Source organism: Cornus florida, unplaced genomic scaffold, assembly GCF_030987335.1.
Source record: "Cornus florida cultivar Cherokee Brave unplaced genomic scaffold, ASM3098733v1 CherokeeBrave_3.0.0_Hap2_Chr11, whole genome shotgun sequence".
NCBI classification, from domain to species: domain Eukaryota; kingdom Viridiplantae; phylum Streptophyta; class Magnoliopsida; order Cornales; family Cornaceae; genus Cornus; species Cornus florida.
In genome coordinates, this window is record NW_026775581.1 from 129,918,205 (window position 1) to 129,937,667 (window position 19,463).

General features: G+C 33.9%; 1 protein-coding gene across 4 annotated transcripts; it reads right to left on the reverse strand.

The window, feature by feature from the left end:
• Nucleotides 1-398: 398 nt before the first annotated feature.
• On the reverse strand, nt 399-12,927 carry LOC132283448 (auxin response factor 8-like). 4 transcript variants are annotated; one of them, XM_059785391.1, is made up of 14 exons: nt 12,266-12,927; nt 11,928-12,040; nt 11,686-11,784; nt 11,514-11,570; nt 11,252-11,407; nt 11,088-11,172; nt 7,107-7,197; nt 6,833-6,997; nt 6,630-6,752; nt 5,171-5,246; nt 3,922-4,069; nt 1,591-2,579; nt 1,310-1,500; nt 399-917 (listed from the first exon to the last, which is right to left on the reverse strand). In XM_059785391.1, the coding sequence occupies exons 1-14, from the start codon at nt 12,306-12,308 to the stop codon at nt 740-742; spliced, it is 2,514 nt and encodes an 837-aa protein (XP_059641374.1). In that variant the 5' UTR covers nt 12,309-12,927; the 3' UTR covers nt 399-739. The 4 variants fall into 4 exon arrangements, with proteins under 4 accessions (XP_059641374.1, XP_059641375.1, XP_059641376.1 ...); XM_059785392.1 differs by lacking the exon at nt 12,266-12,927 and having other exon boundaries at nt 11,686-11,822; nt 11,928-12,044; XM_059785393.1 differs by lacking the exon at nt 12,266-12,927 and having other exon boundaries at nt 11,514-11,566.
• Nucleotides 12,928-19,463: the final 6,536 nt, after the last annotated feature.

The following is a 19,463-nucleotide window of genomic DNA, read 5'->3' on the forward strand; positions in this document are numbered from 1 at the left end:
AAGTTTAACCATGGTATAGAATCAGAAAGTCAGATAAAATAACAGAGAAGGTTTACCACATCTGTAAAGGAAGTTATCTAAAAGAGCGAGGCATTTTCACTTGTTTTTGCTTTGCATCCCCCTTACCATGAATTGCACTATGCATCAAGCAAAACAAATTCAATGAAATCATTGACCGACCAAAACCATTTAGAGTTGATTAGTACATTCCTGTGATCATGAGCTCATTTTTTATGACAAAATGCATTGGAACATTGAAGCACTTGTTTGGAATACATCCCCTCATATTTCTCCAAAGATGATGAGGACTGGTATAAAACCATCTGCAATCAGAGCATTATTAGGTGGTCAAGAATACCTATTATAAATGCTCAGTGCAGCAAGGAAAAAAAAAAAAAACAGAATCCGTCTAGAGGAGACCAACTTATTATACTTTAAAACAGACCATTAATGGTTTAGTTTCAACATTCAGGGCACAAGTATAGGACAGAAATGTTAGACAACTTCTACTTCTATGTCATACATTACATAAATTCAATCCATTAGGCCTGTATTTACTAAAAATAAGTATTATCTGGCAATATAGAGCACCATACGAGGCAATGCACATAAAATAGGTAGCAGACACACCAAAAGTAGCAAATCCAGAATAAACTAGTGGAACAAAAGGTTTATGGTCTCGAAAGTGAAGATTCAGAGCAAAATGTCTTTGAGAGATGCATTTATTTTATGGTAACTCTCAATATCCAAACGAGCCCATAGACGGTAGTCCAGAAATAAGGTCTTGAACGTCATTGCCACTGCTATTTATCCTCCCACCAGCATTCTGGCTAAGTGATTCAACCTCCTGCTTTCCCAGTTTCTGCACATCCCCGGGTGAGAGTATCTTGATGTACCAGACATTATTCACAAATGCCCTGCACATGAGATTTTATACGGTGAGTCCCCAGGTAAGAGTAATGTTATGTTCGTATGCAAAATGGAGATAGCATTATTCCACAATTTTTATTTTTCTACACAGTACTGAAATGTTGACTATAAATAAAGTAGAAACAGCAAGACTCCAATTCTTGAGAAGGGGTTGGGAGGACAGAGGCCAAAAAAAAAGAATTTACTCAAATAATTGCCATAAGGTGGACTGATAATGGAAATTGCATGACATCCAGATATTCTATAATTTTTAAGTTAATCCATAAATTTTCAAGAAAAGTACACCTCGATTGAGTTACTAGTACAGTTCAAAGAAATTCTAAAGCACCAAAGGTACCACCATATAAGAAACTGGCTGGCTGTGTAATAAAGTACTTACTCCCATGGGTCGTCTCCAAGGAGAAGCACATCATTCTCCCTGTCAACAAATACAAGCTGCCAGCCTGATCTATGAGGGTCTTCCAGTAGCCCCTCAATTCCAAACATCTGACCCAGCTCCTCACGCAACTCATGATAGCTGTTGAACTGGGAGATGTCCAGCGACCGTCCAATCGACCCCGATTTGTACACCTGTACATCCACAAACATGATCATCCACCCAATACCCGAATACATCAGAAGTGTTAACATGATGCAAAGGCCACTCTACACAACTTGTACCTTGACAAATGTGGCAGTTGGTAGGTCAACTTGCGCTGCACTTTGCAACAACTCAGAAGAGTCTTGCATGCAACCATACAGAGAACTCTGAAACTCTGAAGTCCCTAATGGCATTAAGGACACATCAGTATCAACTGAAGAAGTACCAATACTGGACGCTGTAGTGGGGAGTAGGAGTCCAGAAGAGTCTATATTAGCACCAAAAAGAGCATGATTCTGGGTAGCCAAGCTACAATTTTCCCGCTCCACAGCACCATCCTTTCCAGGATACGGTGGGAGTGACACCGAGTTCGCAGAAGAATTGACATGAGGATGTGAGAACTTTGGCACCCAGGGCGGTTGGGTTTGCAGCTCAGGAAGCATGGACTGACCAGTTCTAGTGAAATTCAAAAGATCACCACTCCCTTCACGACACACTGAACCCAGCATATTTTGCACACATGAAGGACCAACAGATGCTGGAAACTTAGTGCTTGAATTTAAGAAGTCAGCATTTGGAAATGGAGTTAAAGCGTCAGATTGCTGCCTCTGTTGGAGCTGATCACTTTGAATCAGAAATGCCTCCTGATAGGTATGTTGCTGTGGCTGTTCCCCCGGTGGATTGTTAACTTGTTGCTGCTGGTTTCTAGGCAGATTTTCCGATTGCATTTGGGTTTGTGCTTCCAGGATATGCAGAGGGATTGATGGCTGAATTAGTTGCTGCTGCTGCAACAATGGATTAGGGCTGCCTGAGTGCTGAAGATATTGGAAAGGGTGCTGAACTTGCATAAATTGCTGTTTCAGAGAATCCCCACCTCCTAAATTATGCATATTAGCTGCCAATATGGCCTGGTACTGCTGATTGAGATCATTTCTGAGAACGGTTGGATCCACTCTTTGCTGCATCCAGGGAAATAAACCATTAAACTGAAAATTCATGGAATGAGGTCCTAGCTCTCCAGTTTCCCCTCTTAACCACGCCATGCCATTAACTGTTTCATCTCTGCCATCTGTAAAAAGAGAACAGGAGAAAGAAACAAACACAAAATCAGGAAGATTCAAATGAACAAACAAGAGCCTTCATTTCTGAAAACACCAATGTAATTAACATGCTGATGAAGATAGACATATCATTCATGACAATAACTTAGAAAGGAGCTCAGAAGATCTAGCGTAAGAAAAAATTTGCTATCCAGCAGAGATTGCATTTGAATTAGGAGATATTGGACCATCAACTACAAATTCATGTATGAAGCACAAAAGCAACCAACGGGTTAGTGGCCTAGCGGTATCAGCCTCTTACTTTCCAAAGGGAGGTCAGGAGTTCAAGTCTCAAAAGAGACAAGTGTGTGTGAGTACCAACTAGAAAAAAAAAAAAAAAAAGCAGTGGTTGTATCACAGGGCTATAAGAAGGAATAGGAAGGCCCGGAAGGTTTAATATAGCAAGAAAGGGAGCATAGTCTCTCGATTTGCAATTCTAATATTGAAATATTACGGGAAGAGTGAATGTGATGGGCTCATATTTGGATAGCTCTTGTTGGGTAACCCAGGCCACTTGGAATGGAAGGCTTATGTATAGATCACAATGTGCAATACATATGCTTTCCTATGCTAATGAATTAGGACCTTATAGTCTAATATTTTTTTCTCAGGTGGGGCGTGAAGTGACAATGTCTAGGGGATTGGATCCATCATTTTGGAAAGTGAGTTAATGAACAAATCACCAACTCCAAGGATCTGAGAGAATTTAACCTCAATGGATCGAAAATCACTACCAGAAATCTTCTTTCCAACTCAAAAATAGATTGTTTGAGTGAAAGGAGATCTCGGTGACCAAATAACACAATGGTTCTTCCAAGATGAGTAGTTTTGCTTTAATTCTGCATTCCATCTTCAATGTTTTAAAGTCATATCCTTCCAATACTTGTGAGGAGATTTATTGCTTCATTTTTTTTTTCTTTAATAATACTCTTTTAATTTAAAAGAGAAATAAATCCACGAGAAAATAATTCCTTATGAGCTCAACCATTTCCTTTAATTTTTAAATTATGAACACGTTAATCACTTGAAGAAACTTAAACTTTAGACTCGAGCCTTTGAACACACAAGGCCTGAAAGATTGTCTAGTTTACTTTTAACAGTTTTTTTCTTTTGGTAATTAGTTAACTTAAAAGTTCACCTAATGGAGTAGCAAGAAAGGTATTGTTCTTGATCTAAACTGAAGTTCAAGTAGATATAGTATACTAAATTAGACCATCACATGATACATCCAAGGAGTATACGTAAAAATGTGCAACTCTGGGGCCAAAAAGAAAGAAGCAAAATGTTAAAACATTCAAGCGAAACACATACCGTGAAAAGATGAAGCTCCGGGATACCAAGGCCGCTTCAGCCTGAGGGGAAACAATGATGGGTACATGGGAAAAGTTGTCAAAGGCTCAATTTCCCATAATGATACACGTGGCTGCCTCTCACCCGCAGTTGACTCATCCCAGCCAACCTAAATTTAGAAGGGGAATGAAAATCAAATAGAAACAGAAAATTTAATTAGTAGTGTTAAGCAAAGCAACAGATTTGTAGAAATGCTAATATAATGCTAAAATTAGTTTTTCTCACAGTTTGCAGCGACGCATATGAAACCCAAATATATGAATGCATGAACCCTAATTTGGTGAGTGAATATAGTAGTGTCAATTACAACATTGACCTTGACCAAGAAATAACTAACTTGACACTAACTAACTTCAAAAAATAAATAAATAAAACTTACTAAGCTAGCAATAAATAAATATATACATAGACTCTAGCTTTGATCCACAAAATATGTCAACATAAGTGTATGTATGTGTGTGTGTGTTTGTAAAACCTGCTAGAAAACTAGACGCTCCTGAAGATTTCACCATGTGGAGGATGAATTTCCAAGAGGGGGTCAATTAGATGCAATTTTTAAAGTCATGAAAGTCTAACATGTTTCAGGTAGTCCAAGACTTACAATTTATCTGTAAAAAAGTTTAATAATGTTGGAATCACACATATTCAATAATTAGGAAATTCAAGGCACGTAGGCAGTAAACATCAGAGCGTTCGTCTATCTAATTTGAGTGATTGAAGCAGTTTTTGAAAGTGTGGCGGTGTTGCCCGAATGGTAAAGGGCCAGGCCTTAAGTGTCCCCCACCCTATGATCCTAGGTTCGAATCCCCTTCCCCCTAACCCCTACTAACTCCTAACTCTCTAACCATTGCCAGGTAACAGAAAAAGAAAAAGAAGAATCAGTTATTGATGCAAGCAATAGGACCAAAGCTAACCAGCATCGGCTATCTAACCATATGCAAATACAATAACCATAAAAAATTAAAAAAAATAAAAATCAAGTGAAAGAATGTGTGAATGTCGAGCAGTGAAAACATTTTTCAGATTGCAGTTTATGTTTTACAAGATTATTGAGTCATTGGCCACACATTTGAAAATGGAGAAACCTTTATCTCTTTAAAGCACAATAAACAATATCAAAGATGCACCTGAGTACTAGAATATATAGCAATTAATATAAACACAATACAATGGTTAGCCCTCACCTACATGCTAATATAAAGCATGTTACCTTCACAGATCGCCAATGAGAATTTGGCCAGCGAACAGGATCTAAGTCACCAATGCCGGTTATCGTACCCATGTATCTGGATAATGCAAATCATCCACACATAAGAAAAGTCCCCAATGAGAATTATGGGACACATAGGCGGCATGCGTGTGACACCATTAAAATATATGGCTTTAAATCATGCGACCACCATACTGGAACTATCATAGTAACCAAACAATAGGTGTAACACGAGTAATGAAACAGATGCAAATACCAGTCATGATTTTTCTTTTTTTATGCATAACTCTGATAAAATATACTTACTAGGAAAAACAATAGAATAAATAATCTCCTATAAAATAGAACAAACAAGCCCCTGGCATCAGATTCACCAACAGTCAAATACGGTCAATGTTGATGTGGCAAGTTTTTAAGCTTCATATGACAAATATGCCCCTTCAAATCTATGTGAAAACACTTTTGTCCAATTTTGTTGCGCAAAAAGACAATTATACCCCTAACTAAAGAAAATTAGATCGATGGAAATGCTGTGAGTTGGAGGTATAATTGTCTTTTTGCACAACAAGTATTGGACAAAAGTGTCTTCACAGCAATTTGAAGGGTGGCCATTAGTGAAACTGACGCCAGAGGTCGGTTTGTTACACACATGTAACTAGAAGGGAGGTAATAATAATTATCCAAAACATAGGGGAGGTAAGTGTAATTGGCATCTTTGTCTTTCTCCTTCTATGCAAACAAATCTTCCTTTTTTACTGGTGCATCTTCGGGTCTAAGTTGTACATAGGTATGCTTAAATATACTCTCTCTATTTTATCACTATTAGTAGGGGTGGCAATTCGAGTTTGTGGATCATATTCATGTCATGTCAACCCACTAATATGATGTCAGATTGTTACACACGTGTAACTATAAGGGAGGTAACAGTAATTTTCCAAAACTTAGGGGAGGTAAGTGTAATAAACCCTAATTAAAGGGGAGGTAAGTGTAATTTACCCTTTCTTTTATTATTATTTTAATTTTTTTAAATCATTTACAATAGGTGAGGTAGGTGACGTACGGAAGAGAAGGTTCTGATACTGATTTAGAACCAGAATGAAAGAAGAGGATAAGAGAACCAGAATGAAAGAAGGGGATGAGAAGACAGAAGATGAGATGAGGTTAGAAGAAAGAGGCGAGAAGATAGACGAAGGGGATGAAAGGATAGATTGAAAAGATAGGCTAGAAAGACTGAAGGGTTGAGAAAAGCAAGATTGATGAGGGAGAAAGAGAAAATTATTAACACTTTGCAGAGGTATAAGTCCATTGCAATGCAGTCAAATTATAATAATTTTGAGTATAGCAATGCAAGATAAAACACCATTATAGTAGTTTCAAACTTTCAGTGTGCCAGTGCAAGACATTAACAAAACATGTACCAAATAACTCAAAAAGAAGAAAATTCAATTTATAGAAATACCTGCGGACACTTGATTCTTCAGTTTCAAAAAGCATTCGAAAACGCATCCCAACAGAAACACGTGTATGATATACTGCTTTAACATATTTTGAAAGAGGTATGACAAATTCAGAAGGACTAGCCCTGGATATATTAATATAGAACATGTAAGTAGAAACAAAAAGGAAGAAATTCGTAAACAACATTTTGAATTCGATTGCCACCTTGGATTAAAAAAAATTGTGAAACAGCTATTAGTAGAAGCAGCATGAGCAGCAGCAGCAAGTAGTCCAATGTGCATGCTATCACTTGATAGAACAGATGATGGCATCACAGTTTGTGGTCGAGTCGCACGGCGAATTCCCAAAAGAAGCTGATTTCTCTCATTCCTAAATATGGGAATCAATTGAAAAAAATCAGATAATAAAAACAGGTGCCCACTAGGGAAATTCACTCAAGTATTGAAGAATACAGGGTAAAGTAAAAGGTAATACATACCAGATAAAAAGAACAGAATCTCCAGCAACAAGTCTCTTGGCACTGACAAACACACTCCAGCCTGTGGTAAGAAGATGACGTTTGGGCTGTCCTGTATGATGAGGACAAAATAAAACATGTAAGCATGTGCAAAGGGATGTTCTTTACACAATCTACTAGATTATTATATCATTGCCTGTGGTAATAAAAGTCACTAGACACGGCAAAGATATCAAACGCAATTTAAGAAACACTTGGAGAATCCCACCTCGACCAGTCCCTTAATTACTCGAAGAACAATAAGTAAAACTAAAAAAACAAACAAATCTGCCAAGCAACGTCAAAGCATCTAAACCATCCGAAGCAATGTTACAAAAGCACTGAAATCAATCGGCCAAGTGATGTCTGAATTACACGAAGCATCTGAATCAGCAATCAATAACTCAAACTGCATGAATCATCTAATACTCTTCTCATCTCTCATCTGATCACAAGAATTGAAAGTGTGCTTTTTTCAGCCTTCCTTTTATAATTATTCTTCTTCTTCTTCTTTTTCTTTCTGAATCCTACATTTGGTATCTCAATTTTGGTGGCACAAGTTACGTCAATTTGGATTTGGACCAAATTTTGATCTTCAACGAGCTTGATGTGTTATTGAAATTACATGGAAGAGAGCAACAGTCAGAAACATCTTTATCAAGAACTTGAAATTTTTTGTAGAAAATATTCCGGAATATGAGGTTTTGGAAATCTCCATCAATTCTCGACATGTATCCAAATAACAAATATTCCATCAAATAACCCATGGGATGAAGTAGTTTATCAAAAAAGCAATCGTGGAGACCTCCAAGGTGTCATTTTGTACAAGATAATAATAAAGATTAATATACCTAGTCTAATCCCAACAACACATATTAGTGGTACCAACAATGGGTAATCACATTTTAATTCCAAAGATGGGTAATTTCAAACAATATAATTCCATGCCATATGATTGAAATGAACTGAGAAAACTATTGGACCGTAATCCTAGGCTCGGATTAGAGTATGAAAGAGGCTGTGAAAAAGGAAGAAGAGGTCACAATTCAATTTCAACTGATTTGAACTAATTTTAAAATTTGAACTAAATCAACAGCAATTTATTTTCCTCAGTGAAGTTAGAAAAATTTATAGATGTAGGCAATAAAGTACACACAACCTCAAGTGCATACCCTTGGAAACACAGATCTATGACTAGTAGCACATGGAGAAGAAGGAAAAATAAGGTGGAGGCATATCTCCACAAAGCACACAACACTGAAAGCATAAGAGTCCTATTACTAAAAAAGTACAGAACCAGAAGCAAGGCAAAATCAAGAAGCAAGGTCTTGAAGTTGCATGCCAGGAATGTCAAGAACCTCCCAACAAATTTGTTTTGCAGTTTCTTGAACAGTCCTGGATTTTCCATCATGCAGTCTATCGTTTGTCTCACTCCAAACGTACCAAACTGCAGTAGAAAAAATTCTTCTAACAAACTTCTTTGACATGTTAGATCCTAGGTAGTTCAAAAACTAATCAGCAAACTGACCAAAGAAAACAGCCACTTGGAGATTCAGATTGCAGAGATCAGAAAGCCATGTCCAAATACCAGCGGCAAATTGGCAACTGACAAAGAGGTGATCTCGTATCAGCAGCACCGTAATATAAGTTGCACAGTGGGGCCAAGCAAAGTACTCTAAAAATTATGGGACATAACCAGGCAGATCAAAATTCACAACGTGAGAAAGAGGTTACAACTAAGCTACTAAATTATCCCTAGAATCACTTCTTTTTTTTCTTCCCTAGAAACACTTGGTCACTCCCGATTCAGACTTCCAAAGATCTTCCATGATTCTTCAAGCCACTGATTCATCAACAGGCTCGCACCTCACACAATAAGCTTCTCCATAGGCTTATTATTTTCTTTCTAGTAATGTACACTCCTGCGTGCTTGGGTGTTTTTTAAGAACCTTTGAACTATGGCAGTAGAAGTTTCAACAACCAAGGGACACACTCACCATGCTAGATGTACGATGATGTCTAAAAATCAGATATACTAGAATGCACAATCAGTGCTATAAAGTATGTCTGGATGCTCTAGTATGTTGCGCTTTAGGTTTTCTTGAACTTTGGATACCTATATATAGAGTTTAGAATTAAAAAAATAAAAAATAAAAAACCAGGGTCTTACAATATTCAATTTAGAAAGGAAATTCAGATTCGCAAACCTTGATCGATCGAACCAAATGTCAATAGATCAACACTAGGCCAGTGGCCTTCGATTGATCACTGGATCGATCGAAGTCCTCTGTCCTTTTATGAGTAGGATTTTGAAGTTTTCAAAAAACTTTTAATGCATGCGAAAAAGGATTTTTATGAATCAATGAATATAGAAATATAAAACCCTAATTTATAAATGCATGAACCCTAAATGGTGAGTGCCCAATGCAAGTTATAATTACCCTAGTTTTGAGCACAAAATTGCCCAAGTCCTATTAACCTAGCACAAACCTAATTACAATCGTAGATGGCATCAAACATTAAATTTTAGTGTGGATTTTTCTCCTTACATTTTCCTTTTTTTATATATGTACAAGTATCCCTCCTTAAACATTGATATACCGCCACTTCAACCACAACTTAATCCAGATATACCACCACTTCAAATTCTTTATTTATATAGCAACAAGCACTATCAAGCCCATCAGTCCTTCCAATAAACCAAACAACACTTGCACAACAGCAATTACAAAACTCTAAGCCCAAAATGTTGTGTAATGTAAATTCAATGCCTACTTGAGGGCAAACACTAAATCCCTGAGGTTTGAACTCAAAACTTTATGCACAAATAGGATCCTCACAATCATCTCACCAGTATTTCTGATTAGTGTGGCACGAATATTCTATGGAGATTCTATATGTTACTAGCTACTTTAAGGCAAAGGTTTTTCAATGTTGAACCCACTTGGGCAGCACCTCAACCACATTGAGGTTTTGATTCGTTGAGCTGTAATATATTAATATCAAGGCCTCATCCATCGATGTCAAGTCCTTAACCAAACAAAGTGGCTCTTAACAAATAGCATTTAAGGCTTGTAGCATTCTGACTTACTATTCCTTACTGTTACATGTTTTGAACCTTTTCCCCCTCCCTAACAATTCTTTCACTTCCCTTACAGCCTGATTTCCTACTAGATTAGACTTGCTACTCTGAGTCTCTCTCTACTTGTGTTGTCTTTGCTAGGGTTCCTTAAAACGTGGATGAAAAAAATAATAATAATAAAAAAATTAGAGGGTAAGGAAGGAAAGTGAAAAGAGAGAGGGTTAAAATTGAAGAAGAAGAGGAAGAAAATTATCACGGTGATTAGTGCCAGACAACTCATACTAGACTCTTGATCAAGTAAAAGAAAAGAAAAAAAATGATAAAACAAGGAGGGGTGGCTGAGGAGCAAAACAAGAAGGGAGAGGAGAGGGGGAGGGGACCACAGGTACCTAACCTAATACCTACGCATGCTGCAACCTACGAGTCTAGGAGCACACAACCAGGCAAACACCTTCTAACATTAGACTCTTAACTCCCATGGAGATTTTCATATAAATTTTCAATAAAGCATAGATTAAAATTTAACATTCTTCCTAAATCCCTAATTCTTCTTCTATCAAAATGCCAATATAAAAAAATAATTGCATGGGTTGTTATAATGTAGTAATACAACCTACTAGTATTAAAGATATTCATTGCATAACTTTCTAATTTATGTTGACAAAAGCCAGAATATTTTATTCGGAATAGATAATAAGTGGTCTGAAGTGTAGAGCTAAACATTGTGTATATTAATGACACAGAACACCTGACTCGAGAACATTCTGTATTTTTTCACTTATATTGGCTATAATATTGAATCAGAAGTTCGCTTACTTGAAAATGTATATGCTTTCAACCCTGTAAAATTACAGATATTGAAGAATGATTCAAACACATACCTCGAAAAATATGCCTAAACTTCCACTCGATATCGTGGAGATCTCTTGCAATAAGCTCCTGTGCTGGTGGTTGCTGAGAGTAATCCTGAGGGACCCAAGAAAAAGTACATGTCATTAGCATAAGATGATTGTCAAATTAAGTAACGCATGGGAACAGAATTCACCAGTGGAGGGAAAACTTTCTCTGCAGCACGACGAGGAACAGAGAACCCTCCATGAGTACTAGTATCACTCGCTGTTAAAGTCTTGCAGAAATAATTAGTTGGCTGCTTGCTTGGAATCCCCAGCTCGACAGGAAGATAGGCATCCTTTTGCTCTTGCTGCGTATGTATCAGAGAAGAATGATATTGCAACTCAGTTAACAAGAAACTACCAAACATCATCAAGATGAGTTAAATTTAATTCTAAACCCAAACTTAAGACTACCGGAGTCAAGGGCTGCAAGGTCATTTGAGCATAGACTTCATCTGTTTCCACATCTGCCTGAAATTCCACAAATAAGTAATTCTTTCTTATAGGTTTATATGACTTCCACAACAAATAGCTCAATTTATAGAAATGAAACAAATAAGATAACACATAAAGAATAGAAACCCACATGCATTGTAACATTGTGGAGTTGGCATATCAACTGGGGCGGCAAGCTCGGGTAATTTGGTATATGGGCATCAATTTCTTTGTTGGTTGTGGCAGCAACCTGGCTTCCAATTCCCATTGGAGTTATTAAAATTGCTTCTTGAATTAATAAAACACATTTTCATGTTAATTAAATACATATGCATATGCATTTTAAAATAAAATAAGGAAGAAAAAAAAAAATTTGTCATTGAACAAAAAAACCTGCTCACTATGGCCCTGAGGGAAGTAGACCACGCGACTCCCAACTGTGGGTAGGGACACAAGAGGACCAGCGCATGCATGCCATAGCTCTGAATTCAGACATTTCTTCTCCCCTTCCAAAACCAAAATAAAAATTACCCCAAATTTTGGTTATTAATTTTTCAAATTTGCTTTTAGTGAGTGAACAAAATAAATTATGTTCTGCATGCAAAGGAAAATATTAAAATAGGGGGAAAATAAATAAACCATGAAAAAGACACAGATATAAAAATATACAGAAGTCTTTTAAGAGAAGAAGGAAAAAAAAAAGGCAAAAAGAGGTAAAGAGAGATGAATACCTTCTTGATCCTGTTGACCCAACCCTGATGTTGAAAGCTTCATATTTATATTATATATAATACTTAAATTTTATTAAACCTCAGCTAATATAATAACCCTCACTTGTAGCTGTCATAATCTTGAGCCCTAAACTAAACCATAAATACAACATTTTTTTACTTAGAAAACAAACCTTCTCTCCTCAATCAGGGTTTCACTCTCCATTTCTCTTTCACTAACCCACAAAATTCACACAATAGTTGAGAAATCACATGCATTCCACAGCCAAGCCCTACAATTCAAGAATCATAAACCAAATACAGACCCATTGAAGACCCTCTCAATTGCAGAACCCCAAAACCAGCTGCTCATTGAAAGGTACATCTGTAACTTTATTCATAGAATCATAACACTAAAAATGCAAGAGTCACATCAGCTGAGCTCAGCCATAGACCGCCATGGACGATCCTTTTTTTCCTCGAACTGAACCACTCACTGAGTGGAGCTTTTTTTGGCCAATCGCTGTCGCTGAAGAGACCGCTGATTTTGTGAGAAGAAGATAAAAGAGAGTAGAGAGAGATAGGTGGAGAGAGAGAGGGCAGTTTCTTTTATAGGTCCCCGACCGAGCTCGACCTGGTAGCAGTAGAGAGAGAAAGAGAGGAGATGGTACCAGACTTCTCTCTTTTCTCTCTCTATTTTTGCAGGTTTCGGAAAGTTTAATCGTGACCGTTGGGAGATCCGTACTTGGGATCGTAGCCGTCCATTTCTGACTGATATGACAGGAGGCATGTGCCTCCATCCTTCAGTGGTCGTTGTCAGAGTACGGATTTTGAATATAAAATTACACGTCAGGAGAGAAAGTGAAAAGCGTGTTATGGAGCAGGGGTGAAACTTGGCCCGGTAACCTGCAATGGGATCCGACCCATGACTCTTTTATTTTGGATTGGATTTGGTTTCAAATGTTATATAACGAGCAATATTGCATATCAGTTTTATCCCTACTAAAAAAATTATGCAAAAATTATCTCTATTCTTTTTATGTTATGCAAAAATATCCTTAAATAAAAAAATTGACATAAATTAGTGTTATAATATTTATTTTGTTCCTATACTCTTCAAAAAAATGCTTCAATAGAGGGGGTGTTATGTGCACGTAAAATGCAATATATATAAATATATATATATTTTTTAAAACATATTGAATTATTTATAATTGTTACCTTTGGAATTATTGAATTCTTGTTCCACATGAAATCCAATAATTATTTATTTATTTATTCCTAGTATAAAATTGTCAAAAAAAATTAATGATCTATATTTTTAAATTCAATCACACTTTAAATTCTTTGTAGTTTAACATAAAGAATCCTAACTTAAATAGAAAAATCGTGCCAAAATAATTAAATATATATATATATATATTGACGGTATAAATAAAAAAGAATTTATTTATTATTACATTTCACGTGCAATAATTTTGGTAAAGAATCATAATTTAATAATTCCAAATATAACAATTATAAATAATTCAATAATTTTAAAATAATAATAAATAAATAAATTTCATGTGCACATAACACCATCTAATATGAGATTAATAGCATATTACCCCCTTGGGGTAGGTTGCATAAAGTTTTTTTCAGTCATTTTACAAAATGATGTTTTTTTATATTTTTATAAAATGTTTAAAGTAATGATATATTAGTCTAATTCTACTTTAAATATGTCACCTATTTACACAAAGATACAAATATTTTTCTGCACTTTACCCTTATATAAATTCAACTCTGTTGAATTATCACTTGATTTGTTAGTTACCTAAATCAGAAACCACTCTTTCATTGTGTATATATATATATATATATATTTCTGGACAGACACACAAATTTCGTATAAACGAAAGAGTAAAAATTAATTTTGTAAAATAAATGGATACAAACCTTGTGAATATCTTTACAATAGAAATAGTATTCTCCTATTCAGTCTCTCTTTTTATCCCAATCCAAGTGTTTCTTGCACTTAATCTTGACTCGGATCTTTGAGATTCTTCTTTCTGTATTTGTTGTTCAAGAAAACTATAAATAGATTATAATTGATGGCTAAAGCTTGATCTCAAAAAAATTTGTTGACGGTTATTCAAATTTGTTAAATTGTCAGGTTGTTTTTTTGTCTTTCAGGGTAGGCATGAAAGAATTTGGCACTTCAACACTTGCCCTCCTAGTCTCCCCGTTCTCTACCCATCTACCTCTCAATTTATAGACTCAATGAGGGTTAGAATTGTAATTTGATTTCTTTATGATAATTATTCCATAAATATATATATATATATATATATATATATAGAGGGCGGCAATATTTGCAGTTCATTTTTATATTATTACACTCCAATCTTAAATAAAATAACATCTATAACCGAAATTTTAAAAATTAATTATTATTTTTCTCAAATACTAAAACTCCCTTTTCAATTATGATAACATCTTTTTATTTCCCTCTCTTTTCCCATTAACGTTTTTGGTATCATGTGTTTTTTGTTAACTCATTTTTTCTCTTACTTCTTGCCATTCTAAACTCTCTCTATTTTGTCTTAACTTTTACTTCTCTCATTAGGTTTGATATTGATCTTTGTACAAATGAAGAAATAACATAGTTTAACGACTATTAAAATTTCATAAACCATTAAACTCCTTTGATGATGATAATAATGAATGGTAATTTGTTTCTTTTATGCTTCGAGTTTACGTTTGGATTTTTTTTTTATTTTTTATTTTTAATTAGTAGACTTACTCTTTTAATTGATCAATTATGTAAAAAAAATAAGGAAGTAAAACTCTTCACTTAGTTGTATTTGGTATAAATAGTCAATTAAAAATTATTGATTTCAGTGTAAGTATTTTTAAAAATTAATTTGAATGGGAATGGTAATTTGTTTTAAACAAATTTCCTTTTTTAGTTTATGCATTGAGTTTAGTTTTTTTTTTTTCGGATGTAATTTTTAAGAACTAATTTGAAATTTATTTGAATATTATTTCCTGTCACGTGCCCAAACACAATATCTTTTTTAAAACAAAGAGAGCATATAGTTTAATTATCATTTATTAATGGTAACTGTCCTTTAATAATTATGGTTGACCCAATTTAAAGTGTATTGGACTTTTGAATATCTTGTCTAATTTGAGTTGGGTCAATATTGACCTGGGCAGTGGTCCAATTGATATTAATTACAGTAATTCTTTTACTCATCAAATAGTGATTAACTTACTCCAAATTTTTCCATGTCCGCAAATGCCGATGAGACTTGACGTTTGGCATTTCTCTTTGAACACGGTTTGATATTCGGTATTATGTTATATTGTAAAGACCCTACATGGTTATAGTGAAATTTGATGTTTGGTATTTTTTTTATTATAATATTTATACATGATTATAGTGAAATCTTTAACTATAAACGTAGTTCAAATTTTGATTAAACCACATATATCTCGCGTTTATGTGTTATCACTCTATTTCATTATGTCCTTCTTTGCATCCATATGTTATTTTTATTTTTGTTGTGCTTGAACACATTCTGTGTTCCTAATTGATACAATAGTGATTTTTATTTGTTTTAATTTAACATTAATATTTTTGCAGAGAGACAGGGAGAGCGTAAAAGTAGGTAGAGAGAGAAAGGAGCACGAGATATTAGAGAGAAGACGAAGATAAAAGGTGTAGTTGAAGGTTTTTTTTTTTTTTTTTTTCATTTCATTTATCAAATATGAGTGGAGTGCCTGACGTTTTTTAAAAAAAAAAAAAAAAAAAAAAATCAAATTAGGTATTTTAATTTGTTTTTTTGTAACACTAATGCTGTTTGATAAAATTGAAAATTTCAATAGTGAATTTTAATTGCTGAATATATTAATCTATAAACTTATTTGATATTGTATTAATTTTAAACGTTGAATTCATTGTTTGTTAAATGCAAAAGCTAAAATCTAAATATTGTATATATTACATTTTTGCCTTAAATATCTCTTACACATAATATTATTATAAAAGATACTATATTAAAATATAGACATATATATATATATAATAATAATAATGAATTTCACCAAAGAAATATATCAATAGATATTAATGTCAAAACTTATCATAAAAATTTCAAAATCAACATATAAAATGAATAACTTGTGAAAATAAAATATTTATGAGAAGAAAATTAGAATTTACGTACAAACCATTCGATTTTTATTAAATGTTATCAAACACGTTAATTTTAAAAATAGCAATATCAAACAGACAATAAATAAGTCCCACATGAGGTTCCTCCTATTTGGGTTGGTCTCTGCCCAAACCCACTTTCTATTAATTTTAATGACCCAACCAGGCCCGAACCTAATTAAAATAATCCCAGCATAACTTCGAACCTAATTAAAATAATCCCAGCATAACTTGACTCTATTCCCTTTTTTTCAGGCTTGGATTTCAAATCTAAATCCGATTCCTCAACCCACCAAAATAGTATGACTTTATTTTTTTGGAAAAGACAAAAGTACCCTTAAGCTAAAAAAAAACACCTACTCCATATATATTTCTGTGTAATATTGGGTATGTGTATTTTATATATAACTGAATACACCCTCTCTCCCCCTCTCCTGCTACATTCTCCAATTCAACACAACCACAGTGAGCAAAACAGGTTTAACTCAAAGTAACACAAATTTCAGATCCAATCACAAAATTAAGAACATTGCAATCAAACAAATATATATAGCAGAATCAATTTTGATTAATGGATATTTAAAAGTTAATCCATCAGTGCCTATTGTTTCCTAAAAAGGGTATCTCAAGTTTGATTATTTGGGTGTACTGAAATGATTTGGGTGTTTTTGTTTCTCCTTTCCTAAAATGTTTGTCACGGTGTATTTTGGCCGTTACTATTGGTGTGTACATGTATATTTTTAACTATCTCTTGGTATTTGGTATATGAACGTAGTATTATAATTAGGAGTGACAAATGATGACATGACACGACAACACGACACGGACACGACACAAGTTAAAAGAGTTTGGATTTGACATAAACGAGTTTAGGTTATAAAAGGATCGATACGATTAACCCCGTTTATTTAACCATGTCGGATTAGGGTTGAGGAGTTCAACTCGTATAACCCGTTTACAACCCATTTAACTCAATACGTTATAATCGTGAATATTACTTATGTAATATATTACCTGTTTAAACCTAATTATTATATTAAGTCATTTCACCATAAACCTTGTCTATGCCTTATAATTTTTTTATTTTTTATTTTGAATATTTGGGTTAATTATGACAAATTTTTTCTATTATTTAGTATGTAATTAAATATTAAATGTCTCGTTTTGATAAATAAGTTATTAAACAGGTTAACACGTTTACCTATTTAATAAACGGGTTGGGTTAGTGTTGAGGATTCTTAACACGATTATTAAATAAGTCAGATTTGAGTTTACCTATTTAATATAATATCTTACATCGATACGATACGAATACGATCTACGAATACGAATTGCCACTCCTAATTATAACTCACTTTAACCAAATCTTCAACCATAACTATTAAACCTAGGTCCAACCCATTATACTATTTTAAAATTCATGTTGACAATTTGGGCTGAGGTTTTGGTTTAGAAAGTTAGATTAGTTTGGGTTACCCATAAGACCAATCTCCACAAAATTTAATGTGATTTTGAATTAGCCTCAGATTAAATTATTCATAAATACAAAAAGTTTTAAAATTTTAATAAACTACAAACAAATTCTTAGAAAATCAATTCTCCATAATGAACACATACAATAAATTAAAATTTAAACAAAAAAAGCTAAAAAGAAAAAAAGTAATTATTATTTGAATATTATACGACATTTTTAAAATAACAAATATATATAAAAATAATACGGAGTATTAGAATTTGGATTCAGATTGCTAGCACATCATCAACTTAAATGCAACTCTAATTAAATTTGGGTTGAGATTTTTTAACTTAGCCCAACATTAATTGTAAAAATAATACTCCAAGCATGTAAAAAATCGAGCTAGACTCAAATTGGTTAAAGTTGCACCCCATCAAATGAAGAAAATTGGTGCTTGTAATGCCTCTAACAACATTGGCAGAGCAAAGAAGCATCATGGAGGCCTCATCGGACTGTTCTAACAGCATTAGCAATTTGAATTCGGCAGTTGATTTGGGGATGGGCCTTGGGCTTAATTTCTCCAGGCTAGGCATTTGTTGATTGTTCACTAGTCTTGCTTAGTTGGGCCAGGGGAATGCAACTTGATGCTTTTTTGGTTCTCTTTGGTCCAACTCATACTGTACATAATTTTTATTTATTAAAAATATATATTAAACAGTTTATTAATTATTATTATTTGGGTAAGTAGTAGCTTATTTTGATAAGGTGAATATTACTGTAGCTCTTTACTGTTTTCAAATACTGTTATATACAATTTTTTTTAAGGTAAAGTAAATTTATTGAGTGAGAAAAATGTACAAAAGAATGGCCCAACAGATAATTAGAAAAAGGATAAAGTGTAGTAATAAACCTCTTTCAACAATGCTCCATTTAACAAAATGTAATATACCGTTCAGAGGAAATATTAAATAAATTTAATTGAATTTAAATGGATTTTTTAATTTAATTTACTATGAATAAATAAATTGATTAATTGTTAATACTATTTTTAAAAACGTTATTAATTTTTTATGATGGGTTGGACTTTATTAAAAGTATATGGACCGCGGATTGGGAGGCCTAGATGGACTATAGTAGGCTTGTGACTTATTTAAGCTCCTGTGCTATTTATATTTTATATTTATTTCATACTATATTTTATTATCCTATTAATATTAGGATTTGGTTATATTATTATTATTATTACATATTATTCGTATAATGATAGCAAAAGAGAGAGAAAGCGAGAAGTCCAGAACGTGAAGGGGAGGGAGGAGACAGTGGCACAATTAACCTTAAGGCTGCTGGTGTTGAATAAGAGGAATCCCGCGAGGCATACGACGCCGCTTTGCTACGAAACCGTTATGATTAATCACTGCAACTAAAACGAATAATTTGATTATGGAATTATGGATTGAAATTATATAAGTTTTAATTTTTTTTTTCTTTCTGAATTTCTGAAGATGCAAGAAAAATACTATCTCAATTTGGAAAGGATAATTCTACACTTCGAATATTTT